General features: G+C 52.8%; 1 protein-coding gene across 1 annotated transcript in view; it reads right to left on the bottom strand.

The window, feature by feature from the left end:
* The window catches only part of TTF2 (transcription termination factor 2), a 116,668-nt gene that overhangs the window by 33,536 nt on the left and 68,341 nt on the right, over positions 1 to 14,791 (bottom strand). Inside the window, 1 exon segment of the mRNA XM_083171459.1 lies at positions 12,859 to 12,941. Coding sequence (XP_083027585.1) covers positions 12,859 to 12,941 — 83 coding nt within the window.

Below are 14,791 nucleotides of genomic sequence, written 5' to 3'. Positions count from 1 at the left end.
GCCTTTAGCTTTTAACAAGGAGGTTTCAACAGCCACCCCGTTAAAGACAACCGCTGCAGATCGGGATGGAGGCACGGCCCTTGTGAGAGCAGATCCGGCCACAGAGGTAGACGGAATGGAGGAGCCACCGACAGGGCCTGCAGATCCGAGAACCAGATCCTCCGAGGCCAATGAGGGGCTACCAGGATCAACGTGCCCCCTTCCGCCTTCAACTTGCGAAGAACTCGGAGAAGGAGCGAGAATGGGGGAAAGGCATACATGAGCGCGAACGGCCACTGGGCCGACAGAGCGTCTATCATGCAAGCGCCTGGATCTCGGGCTCTGGAACCGTACAGGGTGACCTGGTGATTGTGGCGTGACGCCATCAAATCCACCTCCGGTCTGCCCCACCGGTCCACCAGCATCTGGAAGACTTTCGGATGGAGAGACCATTCGCCCGCATCCAGAGTCTGACGGCTCAAGTAGTCCGCCTCCCAATTGAGGAGACCCGGAATAAAGATTGCCGATAATGAGGGAATCCTGTTCTCCGCCCAATGGAAGATACAGGATGCCTCCGCCATGGCTGATCGACTCCGAGTGCCACCCTGATGGTTGATGTAAGCCACCGTCGTCGCATTGTCCGACTGGACCTGCACTGGGCGGCCTCGAAGCCAAGGCTCCGCCTGACGGAGGGCCAGTAGGACTGCCCTCAGTTCGAGAATATTGATGGACAGTAGCGATTCCTGCGGCGTCCAGATTCCCTGAAAGGACTTCTGACATGTTACTGCTCCCCAACCTCGGAGACTGGCATCCGTGGTGAGGAGAGTCCATCTGTGGATCCAAAATGGCCTCCCTTCCATGAGGTTCTGATCCAGAAGCCACCATGACAGGGAACTCCGTGCTGTCGGAGACAAGACAATCAGGTGTGATCGTATGTTGGAGTAGGACCCCGACCATTTCTTGAGAATTTCCCATTGAAGTGGGCGAGAATGGAACTGCGCGTACTCTGCCATGTCGAAGGCTGAGACCATGGATCCCAGGACTCTCATGCAGGCATGGATTGAGACAGACCTGAGAGAGAGAAGATGCTGAACACGGGACTGTATAGCCTTGCGGCGTCCCTCCGGCAAGTAAATCCGTTGATTTACTGTGTTCAACAGAGCCCCTAGGTGAACCATGGATTGACTGGGAATCATGGATGACTTGGGCCAATTGATAACCCAGCCGTGGCGTTCCAGGACCGCCACGACCTTTGTCAAATGTTCCTGGAGAACCTGAGGAGACTGTGCCAGGATTAACAGATCGTCCAGGTATGGAAGAATCCGGACACCCTGATTGCGAAGAGTACTGGCCATCACTGCCATGACCTTCGTAAAGACCCGTGGAGCTGTGGCCAGACCGAAAGGCAGTGCCTGAAATTAAAAATGACGGTCCTGCAGCGCAAATCTCAGAAACCTCCAGTGTTCTTGTTTGATGGGAACATGTAGATACGCATCTTGTATGTCGAGTGATGCCATGCAATCCCCTGGTTGCAACGCCAGAACAATGGACCGCAAGGTTTCCATCTTGAACTTTGGTACCCGGAGGAATTTGTTGAGTCTCTTTAGATTTAAAATGGGACGGAAGGTCCCATTGGTCTTCCGCACCAAGAAAAGACTGGCGTAAAAACCAGTGCCTTGTTGCGGCACGGGAACGGGTGCTATGACTCCTGCAGACAATAGTTTTTGTATGGCCTGTTCCAGTGCTACGTGCTTTTCTAAGTCCTTGGGGGAACTTGTTGAAAAGAACGAGCTTGGCGGTCGACGGCGAAAGGTTATAGAATAGCCTTTGGAGACTACATCTCGAACCCATGCATCTGTCGTGGATTTTAGCCACACGTCTGAAAACCGTAGCAGGCGACCTCCCACCCTGGGATCCCCCAGGTGGAGCGCCGCCCCGTCATGCTGAGGGCTTATCTTCGGGTTTGTGGTCAGGGTGTCTGGTAGGCCAGGGACGTTTTCCCCTGCCTTTAGAGGGCTTTGCGGGCTGAGGCTGTGTCCTTGTGAAGGACTGCCCCCTACCCCTGCCCTGAAAACGAAAGGACTGGAACGCCGGTCGGGGACGTGGAGCAGGAGTGGATGGCAGGAAAGCTGCCTTTGAGGCAGCCACCGTGGCCACAATTTTGTCCAACTCTGAACCAAACAATAGGGAGCCCGCAAAAGGTAACGCCTCTAGTGTTATCTTGGAATCAGCATCCGCTTTCCAAGAGCGAAGCCACAGAGACCGTCGTGCCGCCACTGACGAGGCGGACACTCGTGACGTAAGGGTGGCTGCATCTAAGGAGGCCTCCCCCAAATACAATGCAGCCTGACGCATGATGTCAAGGATAGGAAGCATGTCATCTACACTATCTCCCTCAGTAATAATATTAGTGAGGGCAGAAATCCATTTTACCATGGCCTTCGCTACCCAGGCAGATGCCAGAGTAGGCCGCGCAACCGCCCCAGAAGTTGTAAAGATGAGCTTAAGAAAGTTCTCTAACTTTCTGTCAGCCGGATCCTTAAGGGAAGCAGTTGGGATGGGAAGAGTATTGGAACGCACAATCTTAGCGATATGTGCTAAGGCGAAGTTTCCCAGCGTACCCTATCCTCTGGAGGGAGCGGGTAATTGGTATTAAACCGCTTAGGGAGCGGAAACTTCCTATTTGGCAAAACCCAGGCCTCCCCAAGGACATCCTCTAGTTCAGAAGACTTAGGGAACACTGACAGAGTACGCTTGGGCCGCTTAAAGGATGGGCCCACAGACTGAGACGGCTCAGAGACATCCTGTAAATTTAAGATGTCTCTAACCGCAATTACCAGGGCCCCTACATCGACACGTGCTGAGATGTCGCCTTTTGAGGCTTCCTCAGCCTCTCCGTCGACCCCGTCGTCAATCAGCTGTTCTTCCTCCCCATCAGTGTCATCTGTATCAGTGTCCTGATGGAGGAGGGTAGAAGGGATTTCCCTGCTATGGCCCTTACGGCTTTTACCCTTTAAAGAGGTACTGATGCCCTGAACCGAGTCAGCCAATGCACGCGCCCATGCAGGCTCCTCGGGGGGGCCACATGCCCGAGACCCGGATGGTCCCGGCTGCAGGGATGGTGCAGTAGAGAGCCTGTCTATTAACTGCGACATGACCTGGGTAAGCTGGGCCCAGGCAGGTTCCTGAGAGGAAGCTGCCACAGGGGGCTGCGCATGCATCTTTATACATTGTAAGCATAACCCCTCTACAAGCTGGGGTACGCCCGCTCTGCAACGCGTGCAGGACACCAATATAGGGGCCCATGTGTCATCACCGCTGTCCTCCGACATTGTACAAGAGGCAGCTGATTGTAACAATTAACACAATATAGCAGTGATAGTGTTAAAAACAATATGAGACACAGCACACATACAGAGTCGTACAATGCAAAATAAAAACCTGGCACTGGGCTCCGCAAAGCACAAAGGCTGGCAGGAGCATAAATTACTGTAACCTGGTATCCTTGAAGGAGAGGTACAGGTGGGATTTGCCAAGATTGCCCAGCAGTGAAGAGATGGAACTCCAGAATGGCAGAGAGCTCTCTGTGTCCGTCCTACACGTGCAGCAGGCAGGCAGGAAGAGAGCAGGGCTGGAAACCCCGTGGGTACATCCTAGCTCCTGTCTCCGGGGGAGGGGCTGTGTGAGGAGAGGCTTCCTTCCCCCTACTAGCAAATGGCCACCTGGGATTTAATGACTCCTGCGTGACCTCACTCATACCCCACTGTTATCCCTGGGGCCCCTGACGTCTGCCGCAGAAGAAATATATGTATAACCAGAGACTACCGCGCACAGCCCCAGATATATATGTATAACCAGAGACAACCGTGCACAGCCCCAGATATATATGTATAACCAGAGACTACCGCGCACAGCCCCAGATATATATGTATAACCAGAGACTACCTCGCACAGCCCCAGATATATATGTATAACCAGAGACTACCGCGCACAGCCCCAGATATATATGTATAACCAGAGACTACCTCGCACAGCCCCAGATATATATGTATAACCAGAGACTACCGCGCACAGCCCCAGATATATATGTATAACCAGAGACTACCTCGCACAGCCCCAGATATATATGTATAACCAGAGACTACCTCGCACAGCCCCAGATATATATGTATAACCAGAGACTACCTCGCACAGCCCCAGATATATATATATATATAACCAGAGACTACCTCGCACAGCCCCAGATATATATGTATAACCAGAGACTACCGCGCACAGCCCCAGATATATATGTATAACCAGAGACTACCGCGCACAGCCCCAGATATATATGTATAACCAGAGACTACCGCGCACAGCCCCAGATATATATGTATAACCAGAGACTACCTCGCACAGCCCCAGATATATATGTATAACCAGAGACTACCGCGCACAGCCCCAGATATATATGTATAACCAGAGACTACCGCGCACAGCCCCAGATATATATGTATAACCAGAGACTACCTCGCACAGCCCCAGATATATATGTATAACCAGAGACTACCTCGCACAGCCCCAGATATATATGTATAACCAGAGACTACCGCGCACAGCCCCAGATATATATGTATAACCAGAGACTACCTCGCACAGCCCCAGATATATATGTATAACCAGAGACTACCTCGCACAGCCCCAGATATATATGTATAACCAGAGACTACCGCGCACAGCCCCAGATATATATGTATAACCAGAGACTACCTCGCACAGCCCCAGATATATATGTATAACCAGAGACTACCTCGCACAGCCCCAGATATATATGTATAACCAGAGACTACCGCGCACAGCCCCAGATATATATGTATAACCAGAGACTACCGCGCACAGCCCCAGATATATATGTATAACCAGAGACTACCGCGCACAGCCCCAGATATATATGTATAACCAGAGACTACCGCGCACAGCCCCAGATATATATGTATAACCAGAGACTACCGCGCACAGCCCCAGATATATATGTATAACCAGAGACTACCGCGCACAGCCCCAGATATATATGTATAACCAGAGACTACCTCGCACAGCCCCAGATATATATGTATAACCAGAGACTACCTCGCACAGCCCCAGATATATATGTATAACCAGAGACTACCGCGCACAGCCCCAGATATATATGTATAACCAGAGACTACCGCGCACAGCCCCAGATATATATGTATAACCAGAGACTACCTCGCACAGCCCCAGATATATATGTATAACCAGAGACTACCGCACACAGCCCCAGATATATATGTATAACCAGAGACTACCTCGCACAGCCCCAGATATATAAGTATAACCAGAGACTACCGCGCACAGCCCCAGATAATGAGATTTATGTCTTACCTGGTAAATCTCTTTCTTCGAGGACATCAGGGGCCACAGCGTTACAGTGGGTAGTAAGGAGATGGGAGAGCACCAGCACCCTAGAAGTGAAAAACTTGAACTGCCTCCCAGGCAGCCGGGCTCCTCCCCTCCTCTACCCCGCCTCCAGGCCAGGAAGCTCAGTTTTTTTTTTTTAACAAGCCAAGGCAGGAGACAAGATAGAAGGAAGAGAAGCACCGCACAGAAACACATTCTGAACATGTTAGTACCCTCAACCGAGGGATAATATAACATAATCATAACTTAACCATAACGGAAGTAAAGCAGGCGCGGCAGGGAGGGATCCCTGTGGCCCCTGATGTCCTCGAAGAAAGAGATTTACCAGGTAAGACATAAATCTCATTTTCTCCTTCGGGAGACATCAGGGGCCACAGCGTTACAGTGGGACGTCCTAAAGCAGCCACCTATGGGTGGGGACGCGCCTGTGCCGCAGCCAACACACTCTGGCCAAAGGCCGAGTCCTGGGAGGCAAACGTGTCAAAAGCGTAAAAACGCAAGACAGTAATGGCGGACGACCAAGTCGCCACCCTGCAAATTTGCTCAACTTTAGCACCGCCTCTTACAGCCCAGGACACCTCCACAGACCTAACGGAATGTGCCTGAATCCCTGCCGGAACCGGGAGGGAGGTGTCCAAATATGCCTGCCAGAGCGACTCTAGCGGGCAGTAGTTTGCGTAGAGGCGGGCCACCCTCTCATCCGAACACCATATAGTACAAAGAGAGAGAGAGAGTCTGACTAGTGCAACAGCCTAGAACGGTGCACATAGCACATAAATACGCCCAGGCCGGACAACGTCCAAGGAGGACCAAGCCGTAGTAACAACAGACTGTCTAAATGCCGGAACAATAATGTCCTGGTTGACCTGAAAGCCGGACACCACTTAAGGTAGTTGAGAAGGGACGGTAGGAAAAACCGCCCGGTTATAACCAAGAACTTACAGGACAGAGCTGACAGGTCAGAGACTCCCCTGGCCAAAGCTATCGCCAACAAGGAAACAATCTTCCAGGCGAGTCAACACAGGTCCACCGACCGCAAGGGCACAAAAGGTGGGCCCTGAAGAAGTCAGGATTAGAGAGATCCCAGGGGGCAACTGGGGTAACTAAGGGAGGCTGGATATGCAAGACATCCTGCAGGAATGTACAGACATCCGTCGACAGGGCCACCCGTCGACAGAACAAGATGTGCAAGGCTGAAATCCGAACCTTTAAAGATGATCAACGCAACCCAGCCTCCAGACCCTTCTGCAAGTAGGACAGAACCCTAGCCAGGTAGTAAGTCCCGGAATCTGAAGCGTAGGGTTCGCAGCAGGAAAAGTAGGCCCTCCATATGCGATGGTACACCCCATCTAGGGAGGTTTCCTCGCCCTGAGCATGGTGGAGTGAAACCCGCTGGGTCTTACCCGGGAGGTCTCAACAGCCACCCCGTCAAAGCCAAGTGCCTCAAGGCCGAAAGAGAGAGGCGGACCATGAGAGCATGCCTGTGTCCAGGGGTAAGCGAATAGGAGGGGCTACTGACTGCAGATCCGAAAACCAGATCCGTCTGGGCCAAGGTGGAGCAACCAGAATCAATGTGCCGCCCTCCGGCTTCAGCTTGCGAGACATTCGCAAAAGGAGGAAAGTGGTGGAAAGGCGCCATCAGTGTGGACGGCCACGGAGCGGACAGGGCGTCTACCAGGCAAGCCCCCCCCTCCGGGTCGCAAGACCAGGACCCGCACAGTGGTGGTTTGAGGGTATGGCGAGAGGCTGTCAAGGCCACCTCGGTTGGGCCCCACCGTTGTACCAGCATCTGAAACATCACTCTAAGGAGGGTCAAGTCGTCGGCATCACAGGTCTGACGGCCGAGGAAGACCGCCACCCAATTCTGGACTACCAGGATAAAAATTTCTGAAAAAGCAGGGATCATCTCTGAAAGATGCCGGATGCTTCTGTCATAGTGGGCTGACAACTAGTGCCACCCTGGTGGTTAACATATGCCACCCTTGTCGCAATGTCCGACTGGACTTGCACCGGCCAACCCCTAAGTTAGGGTTTCGCCAAGCGGACTGCCCGGAAGATTGTCTTTAGTTCGAGGACGATGATGGAGGGCTGGGCCACTAGAGTGGTCCAGAGACCCTGGAACGACCTTTGAGAAGTGACCACCCCCCAAACACGGGAGGCTAGCATGCATGGCTCCAGTAGCGAGGTCCCGTCCAGAAGCCCCCAGGAAAGGGGGGCCCTGCTGGAGACCAGGCGACCTTCTGGGCATGAGGAAACCGGAGTACCAGGAGTAAACCCATGCAAGTCTGGGGAGAATATACAAACTCCGCACAGTTAGGGCCATGGTGGGAATCGAACCCATGACCTCAGCGCAGTGAAGCAGTAATGTTAACCACTACACTATCCGTGCTGCTCCTTGGACAGTATTGTAGAGGGTTGGTATGGAACTGAGCCTATTCTGCCAATTCGAAGGCCGATCCACCAAACCCAGGGACCCCACGCAGGCATGCACAGACACCTGCCAGGGGGACAAGAGATGTCTGATCCTGGACTGTAGAGCCAGATGGCAATCCCCCAGAAGGGATATCCTCTGCCGAATGGTATCTAAACCGGCCCCCATATTTGGCACTGGCCCAAATAAAAAGGAACCCTCAAAAGGGACTTTGAGTTCAGGCCTTCCAAGAGCACAGACACTGGTATGTGTGTGCAGCTATGGCCGAGGGTGACCCTCTGGAGGCGATTGGTGTAATTTCCAGAGCCGTCACCCCCAGGTAAAGTGTCACCTGATACTCAATAGAAGGCAGCAGGGTTTCCTCCGACACCCCTTATGCAGCGTCCGCTGTGAGAGAAGTTGCTCACGCAACTAAGGCCTTAGCCACCCAAGCAGATGCCTGGGGCAGGAGTGCGTCCACTTTAGGGACAGTCTCCCAGGGGACTATGTCCTCCTGTGGAAGGGGGGTAAAAGGAAGGGAAACCGCCGATGGCAAGCTAAACTTCCTGTTAGGGATCTCCCAACTGATGACCTTAGTCGAGTTCACAGATTTACGGAATAAACCCAGAATACACCTAGGGAGACACCCAAAGGTGTAGGCGGCTCAGCGGGGTCGTTTAAGGTAAGGACCTATTTGACAGCTGAGACCAAGGTCGGCACCTCAAGACGAGGTGGGGGGGATTCACCTTATCACAGGCCCCCCATCTTCCATACCGTCGTCGACGGTCCCCTCTAGACAATGCTAATCCCAGGTGTCCTCCTCTCTGTGTCTGCTGACGGAGGAGTCTGGATGACGGGGGTATCTGCGTCTACCTGCAGGTACAGAGCGCTTCCACTGTGCGGGGAGCTCCACCCACCAAGGATGGGGACGGCATTTCTGGGGACCTTGTCTGGAGGCAGATAAGCACTCACCCAAGGGATGATGCCGATCCAAGGCTGCTACTAGCTGCACCGGCAACGGAGTAAAGAACGTGGCCCAAGCAGGCTCCTGTTTTCTAGAGGAGGCTGTACCTGTGGGCCTCGCCCAGGCATTGTAGCAGCCTGCGTATAAGCCGTACTGTACTAGTAATGGGGGCATAGGCCAACATTACAGGATGTACAAGACATCCGCGCCGGAGCCCCAGAGTCACTGGGACTGGTACTCCTGGAAGACGTTGCAGTATTATAGCACTGTGAACCGGCTGCTAAAGCACAGGTAAGACAATGTACTACAAGTATAGAAGGCATACAATGCCATAGAATAGGCGGGTAGCCTATATGGTACCGCTAACACAGTATTCTCTGACCAACAGAGATAGTGTTCAAGCCATACACCGTAAGCTGGTACTACGTATACCTTGCGGTGGCGTAGACATTTGGCCCATTTGTACGGCTAACACAGCATACTTCTGTTTTAAATTTTGCATTGTGGGAAGAAACCGGAGTACACGGAGTAACCCCACTAAAACACGGAGAGAACGTACAAACTCTGCACAGTTAGGGTCATAGTGGGAATTGAACCCACGACCCGAGCTGTGCTGCCCCCACAGTACGCAGTAAGCTAGTACTAGGCACATATAGCAATCATTGGCAGGCAGCCTTTCTGACAGGCAGTGATAGTGTTACACAGTGCACAGCCAGCCTGTGATATACATACAATGCAGTGATATAGACAGTGCAGTGATATACATACAATAGACAGCTGCCGTGATATAGACCGGCAGTCTATACGGTACAGACAATGCAGTATGCATCTGAGCCAGCTTGTAATAGACATACAAAGCAGTGATATAGACATACAGTGCAGTTATATATACAGGTGCAGTGGATATACTGGCAGTCTATATGGTACAGACAACGCAGTCTGCATCTGACAGTCAGCTTGTATCTGACAGGTAGATAAACTCTGCACAGTCTGGGTCATGTTGGGAATCGAACCCATGACCTCTGCACTGTGATGCAGCAATGCTAACCATTACACCATCCGCTCTGTTCTTTATGCTTCTGACAGGCAGTGATAGTGTTACACAGTGCACAGCCAGCCTGTGATATACATACAATGCAGTGATATAGACAGTGCAGTGATATACATACAATAGACAGCTGCCGTGATATAGACCGGCAGTCTATTCGGTACAGACAATGCAGTATGCATCTGAGCCAGCTTGTAATAGACATACAAAGCAGTGATATAGACATACAGTGCAGTCTGCATCTGACAGTCAGCTTGTATCTGACAGGTAGATAAACTCTGCACAGTCTGGGTCATGTTGGGAATCGAACCCATGACCTCTGCACTGTGATGCAGCAATGCTAACCATTACACCATCCGCTCTGTCCTTTATGCTTCCGACAGGCAGTGATGGTGTTAATTCACAGGATACAATGTTGCACTTGGCTCTGCTGTGCCCACAGTTTGAACTCTGTCTGCTCTGTAACCTGACTCCTGGAGGAGATTATTACAGGGGAGCCCAGGCAGTGAAGGAGTGGAACCCCAGACTGGCTTGATAAGCTCTCTGTGTCCCTCCACACATGTTAAGTCAGCATGACCTAACCAGCAATACATGGCCATATAGTACAGTGTAACACAGATTAAACTGACAGGCAGCTAAACTGTTAACAAACAATGCAGCATACAAGGGCAATGCAATTAATGGCACAAGGCTCCTTTCAGAGCACAGTACTGTACAGTTTCCCGAAGGAGGGGTACAGGGGGGACATGCCCAAATGACCTGGCAGTGAAGGAGTGGAACTCCGGGTGGCTATGAGCTCCTCCGTGTCCCTCCTCACATGTCGCAGGCAGGCAGGAAGGGATCTCAGTGGCGGGAACTCTCTGTGTGTTAAACACAGTTCCCTGCCTACTGTCCCCGGGTGGAGAGGCTGATGTGGGGGGAGCCTTCTCCCCCTGCTGACAAATGGCCCCCAGGGAGGTGTCCACATGCGGCGCAGGTAAAAATGGCAGGGGTTCGGCGCTACCGGGCGGCCCCGCATACCTGGCGCCGCTGCCCACAAACCGTTTCCCTGGTGGTCCAGCGGGAGCGGGTGGCGAACCAGCCGTCCGCTTGTCAGCGCAGTCGGCGGTCCCCCCCGCCGAACTGCTGCAGCCGCAATGCCCAGCAAGCGCAATCGCGCGCGCTCCCAGCGGGGAGCGCGTTACCTTTGTCAGGTCCCCGGCGTCCGGTGGCGGCTGTGGCTCCCCAGTGCCCGGGGGCCGCTGCAGGTCCCCACCCTCGAGTGGCGATGCAGCTCCGGACCCGGGTGATGGAGCAGCAGCGCAGGTGTCTGTGCAGACCCCCAGTGCTGCTGCTCTGTCACTGACACAAGTCAGTGTAAAAGAAAAATGAAAAATAAAATATGAAAATCAAGTACGGCTGCTAAATAGCAGCCCCTCTATTAGGTGCATCTGGCTCCTGCCAGCACCCGAAAAAACTGAGCTTCCTGGCCTGGAGGCGGGGTAGAGGAGGGGAGGAGCCCGGCTGCCTGGGAGGCAGTTCAAGTTTAACCTCTAGGGTGCTGGTGCTCTCCCATCTCCTTACTACCCACTGTAACGCTGTGGCCCCTGATGTCTCCCGAAGGAGAAATATATGTATAACCAGAGACTACCTCGCACAGCCCCAGATATATATGTATAACCAGAGACTACCTCGCACAGCCCCAGATATACAGATGGAGCTGGCCTTATTATTGCTGGCGGAGCGCCAGGACCGTGTCCCTGGCGATCCGCCAGCAATCTGGCGCTCTGGCTGAATGAGACGCTCGTGCGTCTCCCACGCACGAGCGTCTCAATAGCCGGGCGGCGAGGCGGCGCGGCGGGTGCAGTCCTGCCCGTCTCCAGCTTCAGGGAGACGGGCAGGGCTGCGGGGGGCTGCGGGGGGGCGGTGTGGACCGGCGGGGACCCGGGGAAGCCGGCGGGGACCCGGGGAAAGGCACCGTCGGAACGGGACGCGCGTGCACCTCGTGCACGCGCGTCCCCTTCCGACATACAGATGGCGAGGGGCGGGGGATGGCGGGTGGCGAGTCCTCCGCCATCCCCAGCAACGACAAGCCCTGCGCTATCTGTATATGTATAACCAGAGACTACCGCGCACAGCCCCAGATATATATGTATAACCAGAGACTACCGCGCACAGCCCCAGATATATATGTATAACCAGAGACTACCGCGCACAGCCCCAGATATATATGTATAACCAGAGACTACCGCGCACAGCCCCAGATATATATGTATAACCAGAGACTACCGCGCACAGCCCCAGATATATATGTATAACCAGAGACTACCGCGCACACCCAACCTCTGAATACGGCTCAGCAGGACTCACATTTTAATACTATTTTTTTCACTTATTTTTCAACACTGAAACCCCGATACACCATGTATGTTGTTAGTGATTGTTTGTACTTTTAACCCCTTCATTTCACCGTGTCTAAAAAATGCTTTATGACCCCGAGTTTCAGATAATAAAAGAAAAACGCAAGGGTCATTTTTAAGAAAAATTCTTTATACATAATTTTTTTTATTTGGGTACAGGTTCTGTACCACCTGGTGTGCATCTGCCTCTGCAACCCCATTTCCCTTCTTCCTCAATTTTTTAATGGGGGGGGCAGTCAGGGAGAGAGAGCGCCAGCATAATGAGGGGCCGCCAGGCAGAGGAAGCGCCAGGGGAAAGCACACAGATACATAAAAAGATGGATAGGATCAGTATAAAGCTGCGTACACACGGGGCAATATGGTCGCTGGCAATATATTGCTCAGTGTCCCGTCTTCATCAGCAACCAGAGATGTCACACTGCCGGGAGAAGAGGCCGGGAAGTCGCTGGTCGAAGGAGCGTACACCTCCGACTAACGGCCACTAGGCGGCTGAAAACGGGAGCACGCACCTGATGATTTATCGCAGGTGCACACTCCAATCTCTGGAAATATGGATGCTCATCGACCATATTGCCAGCGATAAGTGTACCGTGGGGGGAGACAGAGCACCGTGGGGGGGAGACATCGCCAGACTTACCTCTCTCAAAGGGGTTATCTGCCCCCCCAGCTGGGATGTGCGCTGTTCCCTCATGTCGCTGCAGGTACTTCTGAAGAGTAGATCTATGGGACACGCAGACGACGAGATAATGATATTTATGTCTTACCTGTTAAATATCTTTCTTCGAGGACGTCAGGGGCCACAGGGATAACATTGGGTCTAGGAGTGACGTCACGACCAATCCAGCACCAGAAAGGTTAAACTTCTGGGCTGCTCAGAGACAGCCCCCTGGGCTCTCACCTCCTATACCCCGCCTCCCAGGCTAGTCAGTTTTTTTCCAAGCCAGGCAGGAGACAAGATAGAAGGAAGAGAAACCCATACAGTAACACATTCAACCAATATATGTGTGTGTGGTTGCTCAATAGAGAAACCATAACTTGTAACAAGTGTAAACACCCTCAACCGAGGAAATTTTAACTAAGTTGACTCAACGGAGTAACTCTTAATGTTAATATCATGAAGTAGGCGCGCCAGGGAGGGATCCCTGTGGCCCCTGACGTCCTCGAAGAAAGATATTTAACAGGTAAGACGTCAGGGGCCCCAGGGATAACATTGGGATGTCCTAAAGCAGCCACCTATGGGTGGGGGCGCGCCTGGGCCGCAGCCAATACACTCCGGCCGAATGCCGAGTCTTGTGAGGTAAACGTATCAAACGCATAGAAGCGTAAGAAAGTATGAGGAGACGACCAGGTCGCCGCCTTGCAAAGTTGCTCTGCTGTCGCACCACCCCTAACAGCCCAAGACGCACCCACAGATCTCGTGGAATGAGCCCGGACGCCCGTTGGAACCGGAAGGGCGGCACCCAAGTAAGCTTGTTTGATGACAGACCTTAGCCACCGGGCAATGGTCTGCTTCGTAGCAGGCCAACCTCTTTTCTGAAATCCATAGAGGACAAAGAGAGAGTTAGATTTCCTAAGTGCTTTAGTACAGCGCACATAGATACGTAACGCTCGCACTACATCTAGGAATCGCTGTTCAGGAGAAGCCTCTGGCCCCCGAAAGGCTGGGACCACTATCTCCTGATTAACGTGAAATTTGGACACCACCTTGGGAAGGTGTGAAGGGACTGTTCGAAGGACCGCCCGGTCAGGGTGGAAAACCAGAAGAGGAGACTGACAGGACAGAGCCGATAAATCTGAAACCCTCCTGGCCGAAGCAATGGCCAGCAGAAAAACAGTTTTCCATGTAAGCCAAGATAGATCCACTGATCGCAAGGGTTCAAAAGGGGGGCCCTGTAGAGCCTTAAGAACCAGAGAAAGATCCCATGGAGCAACCGGTGGGACAAACGGAGGTTGAATTCGCAAAACCCCCTGCAAGAAAGTGCGGATGTCCTGCAACAACGCCAGCCTCCTTCGAAATAGAATAGACAAGGCCAATACCTGTACCTTTAGTGATGACAGTCTAAGGCCGGCCTCTAAACCCTTTTGCAGAAAGGACAGAATTCGAGATAACCGATAGGTTTTTGGATTAAACTGGCGTGAGCTACACCAGGCGAAGTAAGCTCGCCAGATGCGATGATAAGCACCGGCCGAAGAAGGCCTACGAGCTCTGAGCATAGTCGAAATCACCCGTGAATTAAAGCCTTTAGCTTTTAACAAGGCGGTCTCAACAGCCACCCCGTTAAAGATAACCGCTGCAGATCGGGATGGAGGCACGGCCCTTGCGATAGCAGATCCGGCCACAGAGGTAGCCGGATTGGAGGGGCCACTGACAGGGCCTGCAGATCTGAGAACCAGATCCTCCGAGGCCAATGAGGGGCCACCAAGATCATCGTGCCCCCTTCTGCCTTCAATTTGCGAAGAACTCCGAGAAGGAGTGAAAATGGGGGAAAGGCATACATGAGAGCGAACGGCCACTGGGCTGACAGAGCGTCTACCATGCAAGCGTTCGGATCTCGAGACCTGGAACCGTA

This window comes from Crinia signifera, chromosome 2, assembly GCF_055691185.1.
Source record: "Crinia signifera chromosome 2, ASM5569118v1, whole genome shotgun sequence".
NCBI classification, from domain to species: Eukaryota; Metazoa; Chordata; class Amphibia; order Anura; family Myobatrachidae; genus Crinia; species Crinia signifera.
The sequence above is the reverse complement of the archived record's forward strand: the minus strand, read 5'-3'. Positions and strand labels throughout refer to the sequence as shown.